Source organism: Haliotis cracherodii, unplaced genomic scaffold, assembly GCF_022045235.1.
Source record: "Haliotis cracherodii isolate W230 unplaced genomic scaffold, xgHalCrac1.p SCAF_17, whole genome shotgun sequence".
Lineage (NCBI taxonomy): Eukaryota > Metazoa > Mollusca > Gastropoda > Lepetellida > Haliotidae > Haliotis > Haliotis cracherodii.
Window position 1 is genome coordinate 12,310,707 of NW_027266272.1, and position 25,192 is coordinate 12,335,898.

Consider the following 25,192-nt stretch of genomic DNA (forward strand, 5'->3'; position numbering starts at 1 on the left):
ATCAAAACCGTCATAATTATAGTATTGCATTTTTGTTACTTTTTGTCTGTTTCCTGTATTTATTGTCACCTCTCATTTTTATTAATATATTATTCCGAATTTTAAATATGTATCACCCTATTTTCTAGTTACTGCTGGGCCCGTCGGGTAGCCTAGTGGTTAAAGCGTTTACTCGTCACGCGCAAGACCCGGGTTCGATTCCCGACATGGGTACGATGTGTGAAGCCCATTTCTGGTGTCCCCCCGCCGTGATATTGCTGGAATATTTCTAAAAGCTCCCTCCCTCACTCTAGTTAATGCTTGTATTACTCCCTACAAGACTATGCACCGAGGCATCGTTGTCTTTTTAATCATGTGCATTATCAACCCATAGTTCCTTTTTCGTTTTTTTTATATAGAAATGAGTATCAATCCATAATTTTTTTCTCACCTCCTCCTCTTCTGTGATGGTATTGTCCGCATCTCGATCATCAATCCTCGACAGCAGTCGATCCTGGAAAAGATAAGTACATATTAAAGCAATGTGCGATTGAAACATAAAAAAAGCTTAGAATAAGTCCCCCTCCATCCGACAGCTGAAATGGTGTTGAGTGCGGCGTTAAATGGAGAATCTCACCGAGTGTCTTTTGATATAAAATATGTCAACACGAGTTGATAAAAGTGGAAAAATTCCGAGGCTTGCCGTTGACTTTTACCACTTTTATCAACGAGTGTTGATATAATTGATATCAAAAGACACTCGGGTGAGATTGTTTTTATCATCCAACATCATTGTTCCAACTTTCAATTTGTAGACAATAATTAGCAGTGTCTTCAGTGTAAAAAGTACTGCTAACAGCGTCAGTAACCGAACCATTAGGGATGTCATTTGATTGTGACGTCATGGTAACCAGTCACGTCACAATAGTCTGCAAAGCATTGTGATGTAATTTCATTCCAGCGATATCTACAGTGTAGATATCGCTTGATCTCATCCAAGCGATATCTCCTGTGGGAGCCAGTTTTGGATGATAAAATAACATTATTTTTTGTATATTTGTACACAGTGTGTTGCTAAAGTATAACGTATATCCTTTGACCTTCAACTCCCCAACATACACACATGAGTTACATTAGAAGCACATTGAAAGTATCTCATGTTCTCTAATGAGACCTTTGTGGATCCAAAATAGATATCGATAAATTTCTATTCGTCCGATCCTAATTAGATCTTGAAAACCATCACGAAACACAATACTTGAATACTATTGAGTAAACACAGCCCTACAGAGAATCACATTTCAGAGTAATATGACCTCAAATCTAACAATGTACAGCCAGCAGTGGTCATTTGAAACCTATCGCCCTTGCTGACCAGTAGTGGTCGGTGATTAATTCGTCATTCGGGTCAATAGGGAACGTGATCCACATAGTACGGCTGTTTATATCGAAAATAATAATCCGAAGTTAATTCTGATATTTTATACTCTCTAAGGCTAGTTTTAAGGTAGGAATTATAATTCTGATATTTGAGGCGTATTGAATTTAACCTTTGATAATGGGCCCACATACTCTCTAAGGCTAGTTTTAAGGTAGGAATTTTGTTTCTGTTTAATAAGCCAATAAATGGTACAAAGTCATATTTTTCTTATAACTCGACCTATTTTTAGTTTATTTGTCCTCATAATTGACTCAATATTCTGTTATTGTGTAAGTTATTATCATTATTGGTAATTACACGATTATCGATAGGCATGGTAGGTAAAGGCTAATTATGAGTGTTCGATAAACAAGCACGGACTAATTGTGATCACAGCTTTAGCTTCAACAAAACAACGCACTCGCGGTAATATGGGCATAATAAAATATGTAAAGAATGACCTACTTTGGTTTTAGATTTTGTGTACTGACCTATCTCTAGGAGACGCAGAACAATGGTATCTGAAAGAACAGAGGCATCGGTTCAAGGGTGACTGAGAGCATTTAAGTCCGTGATTGGGTTCCTATCTACCTGGGCAAAGAGACAGGCGGTGGCTGATTTGTCGTAGGATGCTACTGAACTAGTGCATGAGTTTAATTTTACGCCGCTTTTAGCAATATTCCAGCAACATCATGGCGGGGATACCAGAAATGGGCTTCACACATTGTACCCATGTTGGGAATCGCACCCGGGTCTTCGGCGTAATGAGCAAACGCTTTAACCACTAGGCTACCCGACCGCCCCATATTGAACGACCTACTTTTGGACCTCGGTAACGAATGGTACAATTGTGAGGTGTAATGGGGTTTAACTTACAAGCGACGTGCATGCACGTGTGTGCGTGTATGTGTGTGTGCTTGTACTAGTCCGGGCAGTTTCCGATTTTATAAAGTTGGCCCATTGAGATACCATTCCACAGTTTAACATGAATACCCCACTCAGACACATTAACTGACTCCGGGTCGACCAGTCCTTTTTTAACTCCTTAATGCCGAGCGCAAGGCAGGGTAACAATAAGTACAATCTTTTAAGCGGTATTACGCGGATCAAACCCACGACCTTTCGCTCTCCGGACAGAGGCTCTATCCACGAGTTAATCTGCCGGATAAAAGTAAGTTGGCTCCTATGGTTGATGGTGGCTTAAATGAAACAGGAATGTTATTCGATGGTGATGTATTTGAAGCGGGTATATAAGATGTGTTTTGGGCCTTTAGTTTGTAGCGTTCGGGTACTGTTTTCAGTCGAGTAACGATTTTATACCGTTTGTAATGTTTTGGTCAAATCCAGTTTTCAAGTGCATACTTTCTTTTGCCTGTCTGTTTATAACATTTAGAGAATGAGTGAATGAGTCTTTGTCGATCTAGATGTCGTTGAAATTGCAGCATCCAAAACAAGGGCTATCTGAACTCTCCTAAATGTGTAACCAGAGACCATATACCGATATCGGTATATGGTCTAACCATGTTGGGATTCGAACATCAAATTTAAGTTTGAACGCATTGTCTTCACTACGACCGTGCATACAATCTATCAATATGCTCTTTATACAACGAAACTAAGTCAGTACAACACAGTGGCTTTTGCAGCCTCCCAAAATCAATACAACCGTTCCCACGAGTGTTTAAGACCAAGCGTATTAAATAAGAACACTGGTAATATTGTTAAAAGCAGGGGAGGTATAAAAATCTGATATCCTTGTCGCAACCCAGTTATCGTAATGCTACCATCGAGAAGCGTGAGGCTCGTCGTGGTGCTTGGCGGGATCAGCCCTCCATTACACGGGATTGGCTGTCAGTGTGTATTTCCGTACTTCTGGTCAAAGTAATACGAAAGCTGATCCATTTTTTTGACTGTTTTGGTCCAATGCCAAATAATTCAATTTTATGAGCGTTCGCCTAACATAGAACTATTTTATTGTGTGTTAATGGATGGGATTTCTGGGACACGTGGGCGATGACTCACATAAACACACTACATATATTCTCCCTGCAGTGCAAAACGTGCCCTAAATACGAAACAATCGTGGATTACGTTACTTAAATGTAGGAGAATAGGTCTCCTTGCAATATACAAACGGAAAATGCCGGGCAAAAGGAAGTATACACCTATGATTAATGGTGGTTAAATATGATACAAAAGAGAAATGGTAATCGATGGTGATGTATTTTATATTGGTAAATAGTTTCGGGGTCTGTATTCATCCTTGTTAGGTTTTGATAACGTTTGTTACTGATCTGGAATTCCAGCATCGTTCCATCAATGTTTCCCTTAAAGAGTGAGTGAGTGAGTATTGTTTTACACCGCTTTTAGCAATATTCTAGCAATATCAGGGCGGAGGACACCGGAAATGGGCTTCACACATTGTATTCCCTTAAAGAGAGGTGTATGTGTGTGTGTGTGTGTCTGTGTGGTGTCTTTTGCTCTCTCTCTCTCTCTCTCTCTCTCCCTGTGTATGTGCCCTCTCTCTGTGTCTCTGCGTGGTGTCTTTTGCTCTCTCTCTCTCCCTCTCCCTGTGTATGTGCCCTCTCACTGTGTCTCTGCGTGGTGTCTTTTGCTCTCTCTCTCCTCATCTTTCACTCCCTCCCTCTCTCTGTGTCTCTGTGTGTGTATGTGTCTCTCTCACTCCCTCTCTCTTCCTCTGTGTGTGTGCCTGTGTGGTCTCTCTATCTCTATGTCTCTCCCCCCTCTCTCTGTATGTGTGCGCCTTTGTGGTCTTTCTCTGTGTGTGTGTCTCTCCCTCTGTGTGTGTGTGTGCATGTGTGGTCTCTCTGTCTGTCTCTCTATCTCTCTCTGTCTCTCTCTCTCTCTCTCTCTCTCTGTCACTGTGGATACCAGATAATTATGTTCACGCTGCATATGTTGAATAATTGTTTGTCTTCATTGGTGTCCATTCAACCTATACAACTTTCCATCCCACTCCGACAATAGAATTGTCCTCTTCTTTAACGTGTCTTATCGATACTACAACACCCCGTAATTTTCATCACAACAGTTGGATAAACATGCGCATGATTCCTATCCGAGATAACAGCCTTAAATAAATATTCTTTAATAGGGTAATTTACAGTTTCTGTATTGAAGGCAATGTCAGGTATCTGAATTGCGTTATTTTGAGATAATTACCGTTCACCTGCTTACGTAACCATTCGGTTGCTAAGTAACGAACCATAACAATGCCCTTCAACTATTAACGACGTCTTTAACGCATGACGATAGCTTTCTCCGACTGTAAAACATATGTTATTGTTGAAAGAGTTTGAGTGTGGTTTTCAAGAGTATTGACAGACTGACAACGTTCGCTGGAACGTTGTTTGAATAAGTTATTCCTTTATAATCTGAACGAGTGCGTGAGTGAGTTTGGTGTTACGCAACTTTTTGTTCCAGTAATATCATGGCGTGCCAGCTTTACGTGGGAGGAAAGCACGAAGTGATGCAGATGTTTACTGTCTTGGTGAAACCAACGAGCACGGGCATGGTGCTGACAAACATAAAACAAACAAACTCAGATCAAACAGAGGGTTTCAAACCACGATAATAGGTTTCTCGCACGTCTACATCAACTTTCGTCGCCTTAGACTCTTGGGCCATCGGTTGCCCTAAAATTAAATGAATTGTATTAATTGTTATTTGTTTCCCAATCTGCAGCTCATTTAATCAAAGCTATCAGATCTGTCATTACCAAATTGGAAGGATGGGCGTCTTGTATTATCCATCAGACGAGTCATGTCACGCTAACCCCCTCTCCAAATATATTCGCATCGTATCCCAATTCTCGCCATCCAATCAGCATAATATTCCTCTATATCTTGAGGCTCATTTATTTTCCGCGACAGGTTTAACAAAGGAACCGACTTCTGAACCAGAGCTTGCGTCTTCAATTCTACTGGCTGTTAAAGATATGAAAAGTTGGATTGGAACAGAACCGGATCGAAATCGGGGGCGGATGTGGGCCATGGCCTCCGAACTTGAATTCATTACCACGGAGTAGCCTCTCCTAATTGGTTCCCAGGGTTCTTTGCTCATGTGACGTCATCGGCTGACTACAAATCAATAAAATGACGTCACACCGACAGAAGCATGTTGACATAACGAGCTCCACACGGTCTATGCATGGGGTGAGATCGCAGCGAGCGCCGGCCTCAGACATGTGTCATGCATAGTAATCAAAAGATTTTCTCTTCTATTCACTTCCCAGACTGAGCGAAGAAAGAAAGACATATGTATATCTTCGTACTTCATGTGAATGCTAGATTTGAAGAAAAGCGCCTCGTTATTCCATTCAATGACTTTACACGAATATCACAATTTATACAAAGATCAAAAAGTGTCTGAGATACGAGGGTCGATCATCTCAACATCCGTTTCCATACCTCGCCAGGACACTCACACAGACAGTTCTCTTACATGTAGGTTGCGTTTGGGTAGCCTAGTGGTTGAGGCGTTTGCTCGTCACGCCGAAGAGTCGTGTTCGATTCCCAACATGGGTACAAAGTGTGAAGCCTATTTTATCCATCACCCATCCATCAGCATCAATCTCGCCATCGTGTACACTATCAATGATACCACACATATCCATTTTATCCACCAGGATCCATCTCGCCATCGTGTACAATATCAAAGATACCACACATATCCATTTTATCCACCAGGATCCATCTCGCCATCGTGTACACTATCAATGATACCACACATATCCATTTTATCCACCAGCATCCATCTCGCCATCGTGTATACTATCAATGATACCAAACATATCCATTTTATCCACCAGCATCCATCTCGCCATCGTGTACACTATCAATTATACCACACATATCCACTTATCCATCAACATCCATCTCGCCATCGTGCACACTTTCAATGATACCAGACATATCCAGTTTATCCACCAGCATCCATCTCGCCATCGTGTATACTATCAATGATACCAAACATATCCATTTTATCCACCAGCATCCATCTCGCCATCGTGTACACTATCAATGATACCACACATATCCACTTATCCATCAACATCCATCTCGCCATCGTGTACACTATCAATGATACCACACATATCCACTTATCCATCAACAACCATCTCGCCGTCGTGTACACTATCAATGATACCACACATATCCACTTATCCATCAACATCCATCTCGCCATCGTGTACAATATCAATGATACCACACATATCCAGTTTATCCGCCAGCATCCATCTCGTCATCGTGTACACAAACATACAACACATATCCACTTATCCATCAACATCCATCTCGTCATCGTGTACACTATCAATGATACGACACATATCCATTTTATCCACCAGCATCCATCTCGCCATCGTGTACACTATCAATGATACCACACATATCCACTTATCCATCAACATCCATCTCGCCGTCGTGTACTATCAAACATAAAACCGTATTTATCTCGCACCACCATGCACCCATCAGAGGCAACCACCACACACACCATCACTGTATCAACCCCAGCAATCGCATCCATCTCCCATTCACCAGGAATCCATCCCAACCTTCACGTAGACACAGTCTACCCATTTCATCATCTACCCGACCATCATCATCATTATGAACCTTTCTCCTCCATCATCAGTTCACCGTTAGCCGAACCACCTGCAACCAATCATCCATCATCCTTACTCCTACACACTCATCCATCGAGCGGCTAACCACATATCTTGTATTCAATGGTAATCATACTATCGTTATTTTCACTGATTAGCTCGATAGTTAAATACATAATGTATATTATGCACAGTTCTACGAATATACCTAAACCAACAGTACACTCAAAGAGCTACTGACAATAAAACTAATGCTGCGCTCTGTAGGTTCTCGTGTCCTTGTGATTCCGGCTCTGTCATAACATGACATTATATCCTAGTTAATGTCATAATGATATCCCCTCTAATGCGCATTAATATCCTGACTGAATCAATATCTGGTCGGAAACTGGAAGGGAGCATTATCGCCATAAAATGATCATTACCGGCAATATTTCTGCTACAGTAATTAACTATTGGAAATCAATATGGGGAAAGCCAAAATGACAAGTTTGTGTAAATATAGTTTTTTTTAATCAGTCAAGACAGTCATTTATATTGGGACTGATAATTAAATATTCTTGTATTAATATTGTCCCGCGTGGTTTCATGTATATTATGTGTAATACGCTTTGATCCGGCTTGTCCCCTAGTGACGTGGAGATTCACGCTTTATGATGATCATCAGTGTTATTGTTATTATTAGGGGTCGTCCGTTGGGTATTGTGTGTATAAACAAATAAAATGTTCCGGGAGAAAATGATTTGCCTCACATTTTATCCTCTTAAAAATCGTGCACTGGAAAAAATGCCTGGAGTGAGTGAGTGAGTGAGTTTTTAACAGTATTCCAGTTATATCACGGCGTGTCAGCTTAATGTGGGAGGAAAGCCCGAATTGATGCAGGTCTCAGACGTTTACGACTTCGGTGAAACCCACGAGCACGGGTATGGTGCTGACAAACCTAGAAACATGATTGGGGCGAACGAGGATTCGAACCCACAATCATAGGTTTCTGGCGTTCCCAAGGGACGTAACTCTGCACAGCGAATCGCGGCGCCTTAGACGACTAGGCCACCCGTGCCCCCAGAAATGCTGGAAGCAGTTACAGTTACATGTACATGTCCAACACAAATCCAAGGTTCCCCGAGAATACAACATGGCTGCTCACTTATAGTACTACTGTACAAGACCCTTTGGTGTGTGTGTGTGTGTGTGTGTGTGTGTGTGTGTGTGTGTGTGTGTGTGTGTGTGTGTGTGTGTGTGTATTTGTGTGCGTATATGTGTGTAAAGAGTTTGTATGCGTGTGTATGTGTGTATGTATGTATCAGTGTGCGTGATGGACAATGTATGTGTGTGCATGTGTGTGTATGTGTATATATGTGTGTTCTCTGTGTGTATTTCTTTGTGTGTTTAGTCGGGTCAAATGACTGTCGTCAAATATGACTAGCATGGGGATCGCGTGGTCACAATGGCTGTCAAAACTAAGTGTCACTTCGTCGGCATGGTTCCTCTTCCTGTTTGTCAAGTCCAGGACAGTGTCTGTAAATGGGAAATTGCTGACAACGGAATCCACCCGAGCACTCTCCTAGGCTGTCGGAGATCCAGGGAGTAAGCTACACATACCCTTCACTAACAGACCTTTGAAATGGTATCGTTAGGTATGATGCACTTGATGATGTACAGTCATTGAAGGACAGAAAAAAGAAGCTTTTCACGATACTGGATATATTGATAATAATACCACAAGACCCCACTCCTATCCACTCTTCGACAACTATTCAAACAAATGGCATATATGACAGACTGCAATTGAAAAATCATAAAAATGACGCAATTCATCATCTCCGTGCGCCATTGGAATAGAGAGGTCGGATTAAGTCATACGTTCTTGTAGGCGAACTCCAAACTACAATGGGCAACGCTAAGTCGCCAAGCATGTAGAACGTCGGTCGCCCATCATCCCTATCGATCTCGCACAGCTGTACACCTAGATATACTCGGCAGGGAGGAAGTGCCCCACAACAATCACACTAGACCAGGTACACCGCCAATGTTCGGCTTCACGGTAGACAATCAGGCACACTGACGCGAGACACGCGTCAGCCTCCAACGTTCATCACGAGAGTCCGGGATGGGGAGACACATGTCCTATTAATAAAATATAAAACGTCAACGCGAGATAATAATCAGTCACGATTATCTGCCCAAACAGATTCCATGGGGCGTGAAAGGAAAAAGAGCAGTCAATTATATCAGTGAGTCTGGTTTAACGCCGCTTTTAACAGTATTCCAGTTATATCGCTGCGTGTCAGCTTAATGTGGGAGGAAAGCCCGAAGTCATGCAGGTCTCAGACGTTTACCACTTCGGTGAAACCCACGAGCACGGGTATGGTGCTGACAGACCTAGAAACATAATCGGGGCGAACCGGGATTCGAACCCACAATCATAGGTTTCTGGCGTGCCCAATGGACGCAACTCTGCACAGCGAATCGCGGCGCCTTAGACGACTAGGGCACCAGTGCCCCCGACAATTCTATGAATGGATCATCTAAGATCAGTGATGACACCAGGTGTGGGATGCTTGACACCAAGCTGTGGATTCCTTAACTTTTTCACATTTGTAACCTCTCGTTCTTATGGATTGTGAGCTACCCGTTACCCGAAGTTCGAGACGAGCGGAGTGTCGAGATTAGAAGACCACAATGCCAATTTATAAAACCCTCTGCCACTTTTGGTTGTCGTTTTCGTTCGTATCTTGCTATCTCATCGTAACCATGTGACAGGTTCTTCTTTCGAGTGAAACCTGTTGAGAGGTTTTACATTTGAATTGGAAGAACAAGATTTTACAGTTGAATTGGAAGACCAATGTTTTACATTTGAATTGGAAGACCAATGTTTTACAGTTGAATCGGAAGACCAATGTTTTACATTTGAATTGGAAGACCAATGTTTTACATTTGAATTGGAAGACCAATGTTTCACAGTTGAATTGGAAGACCAAGGTTTTACATATGAATTGGAAGACCAATGTTTTACAGTTGAATTGCATAAACAGCTGTTTTATACGCATCTAATATTGATTTTGACTGGTTAAAAATAAACAAAAAGTCAAAAGGAAAATTCAATAACGTGAATCATTAATCTGTCATGTTAATTTGACAGATTAACTTTAGTCGTGTGAAAGAAATCGAGTGTTCTTGAACTTCTATTGAACAGTATATATATGTTACTTGTGTGATAAACGTAAGGTATATAAAGTGTGAGCGAGTTGGTATTATTATTTACGTTATAGCCATGTCGGGAATCCAACCCAAGCCTTCGACATGACACCGAATGTATTGTTTCACAAAGAAACATCACCCAATGCCTATGATTCCGTAATCACTAATACATCTATCTCTCTCTCTCTATATATATATACACACACAGAGTAAAGAACGTTTATGACAAACACGCTTATAACAAACTGACGGCTACAAAGAACTGGTTATAACGAACTAATTTAGAGTTCCCTCTTTGTTATAACCGTATTTTACTGTACCTCAACTAGTAAAACTGAACATCAAGATTCTACCGGTTCAATTATGTTTCTAGGTTTGTCAGCACCATACCCGTGCTCGTGGGTTTCACCGAAGTGGTAAACGTCTGAGACGTGCATCACTTCAGGCTTTCCTCCCACATTGAGCTGACATGCCGTGATATAACTAGGATTCCGTTCAAAGCGGCATTAAACTTAACTCACTCACTCACTCAAGATTTTACCTTTAATCAGCTCTGTTTATAACGAGGCACCGTGTACACAGTCTCGAATGTCTTTGGAATTTAACCAGCGCTTATTGATCAAAGTGACACTAACGCTAAATGACAAGGCACAATCGCGATCAACTGCGGAAAGATTACATCCTGTGTTCAATCAGTGCCCGTGGCCTCCGAGCACTCCCGCTGTCATTTCATGTAAACACAAGCTTAATAATCTCCAGTAGACGCATCATTACAACGAATTAGAGTCACCGACACGGAGATAACAACATGTGTAGAAATTCACAATACCCACGAACCAACATCAATTTGGCAACGGTGAGAGGGGGAGAATTTAACATGAACGTGCACGTACGTTCTCTTCTATTCCAAACCCGCAACCCCGTCTGGAAAGTACTTGTTACATTAACCCGTCAAATATGACTCGCCATTGATCACCAGGGATGGGGACTGCTCCGAAAAGTGAAATTAGAACAGGATATAATCGATTTTAAGAACGTGTTTCGTAAAACAGAGCGAGAATGCGCAGAAGTAATTACATCGCCATTGGACGACGGCGTCGCGTCAAATTTAGGAGAACGGCACCATGCCCAAATGGTGATAGCTTCTCAAAGTGAAATTGCATCATGAGTGGGTTTCCTTTCTCCTTGATATTCTTCTAATCGGGTCCCTAGAGACGCGTAGAACTCAGACTCTAACACATAGAACATTGGCGGACATTTGTGTATAGATTCATGGTGCTACAAGAGATTTTACAGAAGACTTGAACGAGAGAAGTAATTAAGATATGTAAGGGAACTGACTATCTATTGAATATCTCGGGTATATATCAGGCTGAGTTGTCTGTAATGATGGCGCGTCTTCTGAATTGGAAGTGATTCAGGAACAGCATCCATGGCCTTGATGCTGATGGCTGGATACGGTTCAATCATCCACTTTCCAGTCAGATTCATTTGACTACATCTAAGGTGTGTCATGTGTGTATTATCACCTCATCCACGCCTATTCGCCACCAGTTCTTCCTAATACGAGCTGCGCTAGGTCTATCTGGAAACATCCAGCAGAGTGACGCTAGATCCTTTTTGAAACATTCAGCAGAGTGACGTTAGGTCCGTTTGGAAACATCCAATGCAGTGAGGCTAGTTCAATTTGGAATCATCCAATGGAGTGACGGTAGGTCAATCTGGAAACATCGAACAGAGTGACGCTAGGTCTATCTGGAAACACCCAACTCAGTGACGCTAGGTCCTTTTGGAAACATCTAATGCAGTGACGCTAGGTCCATTTGGAATCATCCAATAGAGTGACGTTAGGTCTATCTGGAAACATCCAATGGAGTGACGCAAAGTCCATTTGGAAACATCCAACGTAGTGACGCTAGGTCCATTTTGGAAGCATTAATCAGAACTACACTAGGTCCATTGGGTGTGCATCCGACGGCGCTACGCCAGGCCCATCTGCGTCTTTCGTACGGAGCTACGCCAGGTCTATCTGTCAGCATCCTACAGCGCGCCGCCAGGTCCATCTCTCTACATCCTACAGCGCTCCGCTAGGTCTATCTGTCTACATCCTACAGCGCTCCGCTAGGTCTATCTGTCTTCATCCTACAGCGCGCCGCCAGGTCCATCTCTCTACATCCTATAGCGCTCCGCTAGGTCTATCTGTCTACATCCTACAGCGCTCCGCCAAGTCTATCCGTCTACATCCTACAGCGCTCCGATAGGTCCATCCGTCTACATCCTACAGCGCTCCGCTAGGTCTATCTGTCTACATCCTACAGCGCTCCGCCAGGTCCATCTCTCTAGATCCTACAGCGCTCCGCTAGGTCCATCTGTCTACACCCTACAGCGCTCCGCCAGGTGTATCCGAGTACATGGACTCTGTAGCTGCTTATTGTCTCTGTAGCCGGGCGTCAGTGTTACCTGGACATAACTTCAGGAGAGATGCCCGTGTTAGGCTGTCACGTTGACATCGTACTTCCGGTTGTTTACTGCAGGCGACAATGAGCGACAACACCGACACGCAGATACAACACGAGCAGTGAAGATGAAGTGCGATAATTTCCCTGATAATAGTGATAATGACGGCAGCCTTCGACAGGCCATCACCACGGCAGGGTCAAAATAAGGTCATTTCGATCCAGACAAATCTCCATTGGGATAGTTCATGCTCATTAATACATAACATTTTTTTATATCTAAAGGTGTGCAAAACTATAATATGTCAACAAAAAGAATTGAGCACAATTTTCTTTACAATTTATAACCATGGGCATCTCATATTGCACATTTGATGTTGTACCATTTACAAGGTTGTTAAACAACAAACAAAACAACGTCTCACAGCATTCGTCACAGCAATATTCTATGTATTATTATTATTTTTTAGAGTTACTACGGTACTGCACATTAAATGCACTTTTTAAAGTCAATGTTTAACATTACACTATTGTCCACTGCCTGTATGTGTGTTATTGGATAGGGCATCGTACGGTGGACCTCTAGTGTCCAATCCAATTGACCTTTTAAAGTCAATAATATAAACGGAGAGGCAAAAGAAAGAATACCGACTTTGTTTTTTATGTCATTGATTTTTTAGAACAGAATTACCGTTGTTAAATTTGATAATGTCTATTTCACCTACAATCATTCCTGCAACAGTTTGTAAAACGTAACCTGTGGCTGGGTAATTGTGTTAAGAAATAAAATGGTATAGAGAAAACTGGGAAAAGAAATGAATTTGCTAGCAACATGACCCCTACCATGTTTGAATTGTAAATGTGTGCCGAAAAGAGTGAGTGAGTGAGTTCGGTTTAACGCTATTCGGTTTAACAGTATTCCAGTTATATCACGGCGTGTCAGCTTAATGTGGGAGGAAAGCCCCAAGTGAAGCAGGCCTCAGACATTTACCACTTCGGTGAAACCCCATCTTCCCGAGGCAAGTGAGTTAACTGACTATAAAAGTCCAGTTTCCACCCTTGCCGAACTAGGCTGGTATTATGCAGTTACATTTTGGCTGGACTAACGAGTCTATGCATAGTCCAATCAAAATCGCGCACTGATTTCGGTCGACTGCAGGATTTGCAAAGCATGTGCACCGCTAACTCGTTGTCAACAGATATTTTCTCAATCTTTTCATGCTTTTAATCAAGGTGCTCACGTGATTTGATGCACTTCGCGATGTAAGACTCGTTTTATCACAATATAGATCTTGATTATCAATCAGATCGTCTTGACTGGGCGCCACCGTTTTGTTTGAAGCAAATGCAAGTGATACGAGAGGTTGAATCTGATTGGTCAATAGGAGAGGCATAGAAAGGACATAACTCGTAATAGCCACTGGTGGCGCTACGATCGAGCCCAGGAATTCCAGCCTTGTTCGGCAAGGGTGGAAACTGGACTTTTAAAGTCATTTCACTCTCTTGCCTCGGGAAGATGGTGAAACCCGAGAGCACGGGTATGGTGCTGACAACTTTCAAAGATAAGGTGTCTGTGATACCGATCAGCAGACTTTATTAATTTTTAAAAATTTTAAATCAAATCAAATAATATTTTTAGAATTAGAACCATGTAGAATTGTTCTTTGAGTGCTGGCTAAATAAGCGTCAGTCTTGGATATACTTTCGCCAAATTAAGATATTTTCAATTGCAAATCAAACACATGATAAAGGGTATAGTTTCTTTCGCTTCTCAGTTAAAGTGTGTGATAATGGCGTCGTACTTTGAACCTCTGTTGCCCAGTCCATTTGACCTCCTTTCAAATATCTGTTCTAGACGAAAAACGGAAGAAAAATGTTTACGAGTCCAAGATGTACTCTAACTACCATATCGCATGCGCTCACAGGGTACCCGAGGTCACAAACAAGTCACCAGCCATAATCAAATCCAAGGCCATCGATTCAGGCAATAATTAGGGTCAAATGACCGTATGTCCCTCGACGCTGATTCCTGTAATACGATAAATGACGACTGTGATTGATAAGGAAACCATTCGATTATCGATTCCTCCCGAGCATTGACCCCATCACCTGACTCCTGTGTTACGTACAGGTGAGATTCCTGGAACACCCAGTACCAATCTTCTCCACAAATTAGATATCTCGTGCCATGTCGTGTGTATGCACGTTGCCGGATATTGACACTGAACGCTGAGCATCATGAGGATAATTCACTCCAAAGGTCAAGGACTCTTGACTCATGAGTCGCTCGTCTTTTCGCTAGTTGTTGTGGATATATACTTATGATCTATATGATACTGCGATAGTTCTTTCATTGTTTTCGTCCAATTATAATAATTATAAAATAATAATAATAACAATATGATAATAATAATAATCATCATCATCATCATCATGCAGAGGTAAACATAAAAAGGATGAGGATATTGACAAAATATTCTTAAATAATATGTCAAAGGACTTTCACATGCAATTTAATCATCAATATTTGTTAATTTCATAACGAGTATTTATTGTCATTATTTGTATAAAGGACAATGTATTTCTAAAATGGGTCGTATGGCCTTCATTACATCAATAAAGTCTTGAATGAGTAGTGTGTTACATCGGATAAAAAACCCAGCTATATTACACTGTCTAAATGCATGTACACTTCATACACTGTGAACCTTCATTTCCTTGGCGAACTTTAAGAGCTGTATATTCCAGAAATTGTTGTTATTGTATTTGTTTTTGTTTTATCTCAAGAATGTTTTTTTTCTGATTCGAAATAAAAGATACAGAACACACTTCCATTACCGTAATACATCTCTATGAGTCCATACTACGATTCCAGCTATATCATAAGCCTGTGTTTATGATACGAAGGCTCGTCAAAAAGATCTAAGCCTGACTAACTTTCAGTTGTAGGCCATAACAAAGTGAAATAGTCAATGTAATACATTGTTTGAGTAGTTCATTGCATGTGTATTTGGTCTGTTGAGGCCGTTTGTATATAAGTGACAGCCAGTTGAACGTGATTGGGGTCCAAATGGACAAGCTGCCGTGCGACAATGTGGGTTGGAAGATCTTCCTCATCCTCCATACTCGCTAGACCTGGCACCAAGTGATTTCAACCTGTTTCCTTAACTAAAAGAACAGCTTCGTGGAAGAGCTATGACGACAAGATGACCTAAAAGCCGTGAATAGGTTTTTCAGGGTGGCTTCAGAAAACTTCTTCCTGACTGGAAGCTTCGCTATCGATATGAGACGTGTACTGAAAAGCAGGGCGATTATGTTGAAAAATAAAATTATAAACACTTTCACAGTTGTTGTTAGGCTTAAAACGTTTTGACCATCCCTCGTACCAAGGTTTCGCGAAAAGGTGAGCGTATCCTGTCCCATCGGTGGCACCGTCACAGACACATGCAAAGGCAAGTTAATTAGTCACCTGAACAAACACGGGAAGCTGTGATAAACGTACAAGTCTAAATAGGGAATTGCGTCGTACATCATTTTGGTTACTGGTGTCTGCCACATGTCCATAAAACATTTTGAAAGCTTTGCTGAGACCTTTATTGTTGTTACCCGATCAAACAACTTTTGAGCAAGAGTGAGTGAGTGAGTATGGTTTTACGCCGCTTTTAGCAATATTCCAGCAATATCACGGCGGGGGACACCAGAAATGGGCTTCACACATTGTACCCATGTCGGGAATCGAACACGGGTCTTCGGCGTGACGAGCGAATGCTTTAACCACCAGGCTACCCGACCGCCCAAATCGCTAAGCGGACATCAACTGTAATCATATAGTGTTACAAGAACATGCAACTAGGATCAAACTAAACTTCTTTAATTGATGTTAAGAATCACCTTCTTTAGTATGATGTTTAGAATCATTTTCCTAGCGTCTTAAATTTACCTAATGAAAACACTATAACCACGAGTATACATTTCGACTAGACAAACATAATACTCAGATAGATATTTTGATCTTAAAGCTGTGCAGTTCTCATCTTAAAGTTTTCCAGCCTACACAATTCACAGAATCCATTACAACGAGCAATACCACATCGTCTTCAGCCATTTATCATTAATGGCAGTTCTCCATTTCTTTTAAACATAAAAGTCGTCTATATTCACAAACCGTGAATGTACATAAATGAAATAATACTCAACTGCCAGTAGTGATTGATATTCTGGATCCAGACATAGTTTACTTGATTCACAAACTTTTGAAAACCAGTCTTGCTTATTACAATCTCTTATTCTTTGAACAAAATTTGAAATAAATAAAATTCTACCACCAACTTCTTGTGTGATCTATGCAAGGCCATAATCGTAAAGGAATACTAAATATTGTTTCATCTTTTTACATTTTATTACTTACACTGATCTAAAGATTCACATAAACGGTGGAATTGCTTGGGGTATTTTTTCTTGGACATTGATAAACATTCCAGCCAATATTTTTTTATTAATCTCTTGTGAAAGTCAACAAATATACTGGTCTCTGAAAGGCATTTAGAAGTGATATATAAGGAAGAGAGTTTTTGGATGTCAACTTCTTTATTATGAGGAACACAACCAGGTGAATGAACGCTATGATGCAGAGAGCATATCTATGTACATGTTAGGACAACAAAATTAATAAGATAATAAACAGGTGGAAACTGACAATGGGGAGAAACTAACAAGGGAAGCCAACTGTGCTAATGATTCCCGGCCTCCCGTTTGCCCATTATCCATTGCCTATTACTTATCTATGATAACTGAATACTAGCTTCCATACCATCAGCGCTAATTATTGTAATGCGGTGGCTTCCATTGTTTATTGCTTTTCACCTATCTGCGCCAATCATCTGTTGGCATCCCTTGTCAGTTTCTACCCTTTGTTATTTTCCACCTTTTGTTATCTTATTAATTCTGTTGTCCTTACATGTACATGGATATGCTCTCTGCCTCATGGCATTCATTCACCCGATGAAGGAGTAGGCATATACTCCGAAACGTTGTGTTCCTCATAATATAGAAGTTGACATCCATAAATTCTCATTCCTAACAAATATACCGTATTTGCGTCAGTCACTTAATACAGATACATTTGAAACAAGATTACGAAACCTATTGCGATCTTAGAAAAAAGTAAATGAAATAGCTCGATATTTTCAATTTGAGAATGTCACTACGCTGCGCAGTTTAAAAATGATAATATTGATTTAATCTGGGTATATAATTTACTAGTCACAAGCAGGAACGGATCACACGATTCTTTCCATATTACTATAGACAATCTATCATGGCATACCTTTGAAGTCAAATGAAATAGATGGTAAAAATATGTTTAGCTTGTTTCAAAGAAATTAAATTTTTATTAGCTTTATGAATATTAATCCTATATTTCCAATACAATCTATTTGAGCAATACAAGATAATTATAATACACAGATATTTTTACATGTTCATTTCCATACATCCATTGCTCCGTGTTTCTAAGTTGACCACCACTCCAAAACTAATATTTCTGTTTTGTATAAATTAACATGCAATCTCCATTCAATGCTTAATTATTTGAGAGCATTAAGTTTCCTTTGCCAAACCAGTAACAGTGTCATCAAACAGGCAAAGTACATCTTCATGTAAAAATAACAATAATTCTAGGCATTCTTGACCAACAAATATACCCTCCAAAATTGAGAAATTGATTTATTTCAGAGTTTTACAGAACACCTTTGAATAAATATCCAATAATGATGATATTGCCATGAATGCCTTTCTTAAATAAGGCATACCAAAGTAATTTTCTATTTACAGACTCAAATACCTTTCTGAAATCTACATAGAAACAATAACACGTACCGTTAGTCTTTGATTGATCATTTTTTACTTTACACGTGACTGCAATACGAATATTATGTATCAATAGCACTGTACCCGGCTCTCAATCCAGATTCGTAAAAGTTATCTCTTGTATTCAATACGAAAGAAAATATTTTATCTATGACATCGTTAAGGGTTATATCTCTGTAATTATTGACCTAAGTTTTCATGGCTTCCTTGTGTTGCGGTATAAGTAATCCTTTCAACCATTTCACCGGAAGGTTTTAACCGTTTAGAATGACAGAAAACAAACCATTGAGAACAACTGTTCAGCTTTGCAACATCTCTGGTATGACCTCATCAGGCCCTGGAACCGTGCTCTCTGTCAGATTATCAATAGCTTCCCCAAGTCCACAGCTCTGAGTCAGTTTGACATCATCGCCTTGGCGAACATAACAAATGTCCTCATTATGATCTTGTAAATCCCGATCTTGGTCAATAAGGTAATCAACGATGTTCAAAACTGACTCAGAACACCACACCCATTCCCTAGCAGATACAGGGTTACATCTACTTTTACTTTTGGTGAGCTGTTTCATTTGCTTCCAGGATGACTTTGAATTGTTACAGTTTTACAATTATAACATATTTACCGTATCCTACAAGATACACGTCCGTGTTGTTTCAGGTGTAAATAGCCGCGATTCGCTGTGAAGAATTGCGTCCCTTGGGCGCGCCAGAAACCTATGATTGTGGGTTCCAATCCCGGTTCGCCCCGATTATGTTTCTAGGTTTGCCAGCACCATACCAGTAGCTCGTGGGTTTCATCGAAGTGGTAAACGTCTGAGACATGTACTACTTCGGGCTTTCCTCCCACATTAAGCTGACACGCCGCGGTATAACTGGAATACTGATTAAAAGCGGCGTTAAACCGAACTATCTCACTCACTCACTCAGGTGTACAATTGACTTGCATTATGTACAGTTTACTCTTATTAATTGTTAAATGTTCTTTGTAGAGAGAGGTGTTTAAATAGGTTGAGCCTGTTGAATCCCATTCCTTTTTCTTGGAAACAAATATTGTTTATATCAAATTACTTGCCTTTGCATGTGCTGGTGACGGTACTACAAGTGGGCAGGATACGCTCAACATTTCCTGACCACCTGGTTTCATCACTATTCAAGAATGATCCATAAACACGTGGTTATAATACAGTCGGAAACGTACTGTAGGCTCTGCTTTCAGCAGAGATTTCTTATGATTATGGAAATGGTCTTGTCCCTTTTATTAACTCCCGTATTCCTTCCCGAAGAGCTTCAATGAATCACAACGGCTAAGAATTTTCATAATGTACGCCACAAACATTCACCGCCAAAAATAACCTCTCATAGCCCATGTTTGGCTCCTTCAACGTGGTAATGCCTCTATTGAATACGATTACGCGAAGTTACTGCTGAAGGCGTCTATCGCCGCCCACGCTCTATTTGGTATATGATATCTACAAGAAATCATCCGAGGCTTTCACTATACCTCGTGTAGTTTCTGAGATTCTCTCCGGCGATTTCAACGCATTATATTGATCCTACAGATACATTGAAGTCTCGCCTGGGATATTTCTCGCGAGAGTATCATCAGTGTCTACAGCCGTTTGAGGGATAAGACAAATACCCATGCATGACGCTGGCTTTAATTTACAATAGACAAACACGTTTGGGCAGTAGAATTTAACGCCGGTTTAGGCAGTCATGCAAGTGTGGCTCACTAGGGGTACAAGGATGAAAGGTCACGGATCAGTTTGATAGCCAAACCCCGCGTTAGACGTGATGAAGAATAGTGCGGGGATGACGATTACCCATGTGTTATAAAATGGAGTCTGTTTACGATCGGGGTAGAATAGGTCCTCAGCAACCAACGCTTGTCATAAGAGTCGACTATGCTTGTCGAAAGAGGCGACTAACGGGATCGGGTGGTCAGGCTCGCTGACTTGGTTGATGCATGTCATCGTATCCCAATTGCCTGGATCGATGCTCATTATGCTGCGTTCTCTACTCGCGATATAAAACAGCAAGATCGAAGACAATATTAATACAATCATGCAATATAAAAATAAAACACCAGAGAATAACCAGTCTCGATTATCTGCCGAAACAGATTCCATAGGCGTAAAAGCCAGACTAGTGCTGAAAATTCTAGGAATGGATCAATAGTCAGTTCTCAGTATCTACGATGTTTACAAATGATGGATTTTCACATGGCGTATTACAAGGCAGAAACATTGAAGGAACGCGTATTATTACAAGGAAACAAGTCACTAAATTCATCCTCAGTGTTGGGTATCGTATTAGGTCCATGTACCTACCCGTCGATATGTGATATACGTGTGTCTACACGTCGATCTGTGATATGCATGCATCTGTCCGTCGATCTCTGATATACATGTGTCTACCCGTCGATCTCTGATATACACGTGTCTGCCCGTCGATCTCTGATATACACGTGTCTGCCCGTCGATCTCTGATATACACAGTGTCTGCCCGTCGATCTCCAATATACATGTGTCTACACGTCGATCTTTGATATGCATGCATCTATCCTTCGATCTCTGCCCGTCGATCTCTGATATACATACGTCTGCCGTCGATCTCTGATATACATGTGTCTGCCGTCGATCTCTGATATACATGTGTCTACACGTGGATCTGTGATATGCATGCATCTGTCCGTCGATCTCTGATATGCATGCATCTGCCCGTCGATCTCTGATATACACGTGTCTACCCGTCGATCTCCAATATACACGTGTCTGCCCGTCGATCTCTGATATACACGTGTCTACACGTCGATCTCTGATATACATGTGTCTGCCCGTCGATCTGTGATATACACGTGTCTGCCCGTCGATCTCCAATATACACGTGTCTGCCCGTCGATCTCTGATATACACGTGTCTACACGTCGATCTCTGATATACATGTGTCTGCCCGTCGATCTGTGATATACACGTGTCTGCCCGTCGATCTCTGATATGCACGTGTCTGCCCGTCGATCTCCAATATATATGTGTCTACACGTCGATCTCTGATATACATGTGTCTGCCCGTCGATCTCCAATATACATGTGTCTACACGTCGATCTCTGATATACACGTGTCTGCCCGTCGATCTCTGATATACACGTGTCTACACGTCTATCTCTGATATACATGTGTCTGCCCGTCGATCTCTGATATACACGTGTCTGCCCGTCGATCTCTGATATAAATGTGTCTGCCCGTCGATCTCCAATATACATGTGTCTACACGTCGATCTCTGATATACATGTGTCTACACGTCGATATCTGATATACATGTGTCTGCCCGTCGATCTGTGATATACACGTGTCTACACGTCGATCTCTGATATGCACGTGTCTGCCCGTCGATCTCCAATATATATGTGTCTACACGTCGATCTCTGATATACATGTGTCTGCCCGTCGATCTCCAATATACATGTGTCTACACGTCGATCTCTGATATACATGTGTCTGCCCGTCGATCTCTGATATACACGTGTCTGCCCGTCGATCTCCAATATACATGTGTCTACACGTCGATCTCTGATATACACGTGTCTGCCCGTCGATCTCTGATATACACGTGTCTACACGTCTATCTCTGATATACATGTGTCTGCCCGTCGATCTCTGATATACACGTGTCTGCCCGTCGATCTCTGATATAAATGTGTCTGCCCGTCGATCTCCAATATACATGTGTCTACACGTCGATCTCTGATATACATGTGTCTACACGTCGATATCTGATATACATGTGTCTGCCCGTCGATCTGTGATATACACGTGTCTACACGTCGATCTCTGATATGCACGTGTCTGCCCGTCGATCTCCAATATATATGTGTCTACACGTCGATCTCTGATATACATGTGTCTGCACGTCGATCTCCAATATACATGTGTCTACACGTCGATCTCTGATATACATGTGTCTGCCCGTCGATCTCTGATATACACGTGTCTACACGTCGATCTCTGATATACATGTGTCTGCCCGTCGATCTCTGATATACACGTGTCTACACGTCGATCTCCGATATACATGTGTCTGCCCGTCGATCTCTGATATACATGTGTCTACACGTCGATCTCCAATATACATGTGTCTACACGTCGATCTGTGATATACACGTGTCTACACGTCGATCTCTGATATACATGTGTCTGCCCGTCGATCTCTGATATACATGTGTCTGCCCGTCGATCTCTGATATAAATGTGTCTGCCCGTCGATCTCCAATATACATGTGTCTAAACGTCGATCTCTGATATACATGTGTCTGCCCGTCGATCTGTGATATACACGTGTCTGCCCGTCGATATCTGATATACACGTGTCTGCCCGTCGATCTCTGATATACACGTGTCTGCCCGTCGATCTCTGATATAAATGTGTCTGCCCGTCGATCTCCAATATACATGTGTCTACACGTCGATCTCTGATATACACGTGTCTACACGTCGATCTCTGATATACATGTGTCTGCCCGTCGATCTGTGATATACACGTGTCTGCCCGTCGATCTGTGATATACACAGTGTCTGCCCGTCGATCTCCAATATACATGTGTCTACACGTCGATCTGTGATATGCATGCATCTATCCGTCGATCTCTGATATACCTGTGTCCGCCCGTCGATCTCTGATATACACGTGTGTGTCCGTTGATCTCTGATATACACGTGTCTGCCCGTCGATCTCTGATATACATTTACATGTGTCTACCCGTCGATCTGTGATATGCATGCCTCTGTCCGTCGATCTCTGATATACATGTGTCTACACGTCAATCTCTGATATGCATGCCTCTGTCCGTCGATCTTTGGTATCCGGGAATCTATCCGCCGATCTCTCAGTGTTCAGGCGTGCAATGTATCAACTAGGATATGTGGGACATTAGGAGCAGGATACATTCTCAACAGTTTAACGTTTGTGAATATTATCGACTCTGCCCATGCCCGTTTGATGTGAATACCATTTGTGTATACCTTTAAGGGAAACATGTATTCCGCTCTATTATGCACGCTTCATGCCATTAATGTCATGTGTGAGGAATGACTCGCGCCAGATTGATATCCGACTTCTGTGAATTAACAAACAAGGGCAATAAAATAGAACATGAATATTGAAATAGCGAGAGACCGCATGGAAAGTACACACGTGGACTGCAGTTAACTTGAGCTGAGGTGAAATGAGATTTAACGTCGCGTCAAAGCGTGTGTGTGCATGTGTTAGTGTGAGTTTCTGTGTGTGAGTGTGTCTGTGAGTGTGTGTGTCTTTTTCTGTGCTTGTACTAGTCCAGGCCAATGCCTGTTTTCACAGTGCTAGGGAAATAACCCATGCAGATATTTAGTGAGTGAGTGAGGTGGGTTTAACGCCGCTTTTAACAGTATTACAGTTATATCACGGCGTGTCAGCTTAATGTGGGAGGAAAGCCCGAAGTGATGCAGGTCTCAGACATTTACCACTTCGGTGAAACCCACAAACCTAGAAACATAATCGGGGCGAACCAGGATTCGAACCCACAATCATAGGTTTCTGGCGTGCCCAAGGGACGCAACTCTGCACAGCGAATCGCGGCGCCCTAGACGACTGTGCCACCCGTGCCCCCTTTAGACATTTAGATCGAATACGTGTACAAAATGAAGTCCTTATTTCAATTTAAGCACCATTAAACCTTAGAAGCTTTTTTTTAAATTTTCGTATATGAATAGCCGTTTATGTAATCTGCACCGCAAAAAATATAATTTCATGTTGTGTGTGAAAATCAAAACTATATAAATGCCTGTCACGTGTACTGAACAGCTGGCCTACTCGTACAGATTGTTACGCTCATTGACCAGATAGAACTGCAGCAGGATGGCTCAGTATCGGAAGTCGATGAGGATGAGTGTACAGACTGAAGACCATGGAGACAGTGTCGGCGGCAAGAGGAATGCAGAGCAAGGCGCCATTGTCATACATGGGCAAACAAATAGCTATTGAAGGATATATCGAAGAGGCGCCTTCTGCGGTCTTTGAACAAAACACTTATCTTTGATTGATCCCTCTGGGATAATATTTACATAGATAAAGAGCTGGCGGCCTTTTTCACATTTGTATTGGTCATCAGCAGTTGATGTGGAGTAACGTATGAATCTTATACAGCCTGATACATTTGTGATCAGAGACAATTCACACTTGGAACGAATTTACAAGATAATTGTACAACATCTTCTATCTGGAGCGTAATCTTTCGTTTGAAGGTTTTGGTGGACTGGTGTAGCCCTGGGGTGCTTTTGTCATGAAGTAGGGTTATTTCTGGTGTTCAACTACTCATTCTCATGGGTTGTGTGGTTGGATGAACAATGAAATGCGCTATAGGATTCAGTTCAGTCCCCGTTACAGATCTCTGTGGGGAACAGGTGGATGGTATGTGGGTGGTGGTATGTGTTGGCGTGGGTGAGGGGGGTGGGTGGTGGTGGTAGTGGGTAGTGGTGTGTGGGGTGTGGTGTGTGGGGGGTGGTGGTGTTGGGGCGCGCGCGTGTGTGTGACGGGGTAGGTGTGGTTGTGGTGATAGTGGGTGTGGGTGTGTGGGGTGTGGTGTGTGAGGGGCTCTGGTTTG

At 41.8% G+C, this 25,192-nt stretch overlaps 1 protein-coding gene across 1 annotated transcript in view; it reads right to left on the minus strand.

Moving 5' to 3' along the window:
* Nucleotides 1–25,192, minus strand: part of LOC139464901 (uncharacterized) — a 69,289-nt gene that overhangs the window by 19,954 nt on the left and 24,143 nt on the right. The window contains exon 2 of the mRNA XM_071246480.1: nucleotides 431–493. Within this exon, the coding sequence (XP_071102581.1) occupies nucleotides 431–493 (63 nt within the window). The remainder of the gene's footprint in view (nucleotides 1–430; nucleotides 494–25,192) is intronic.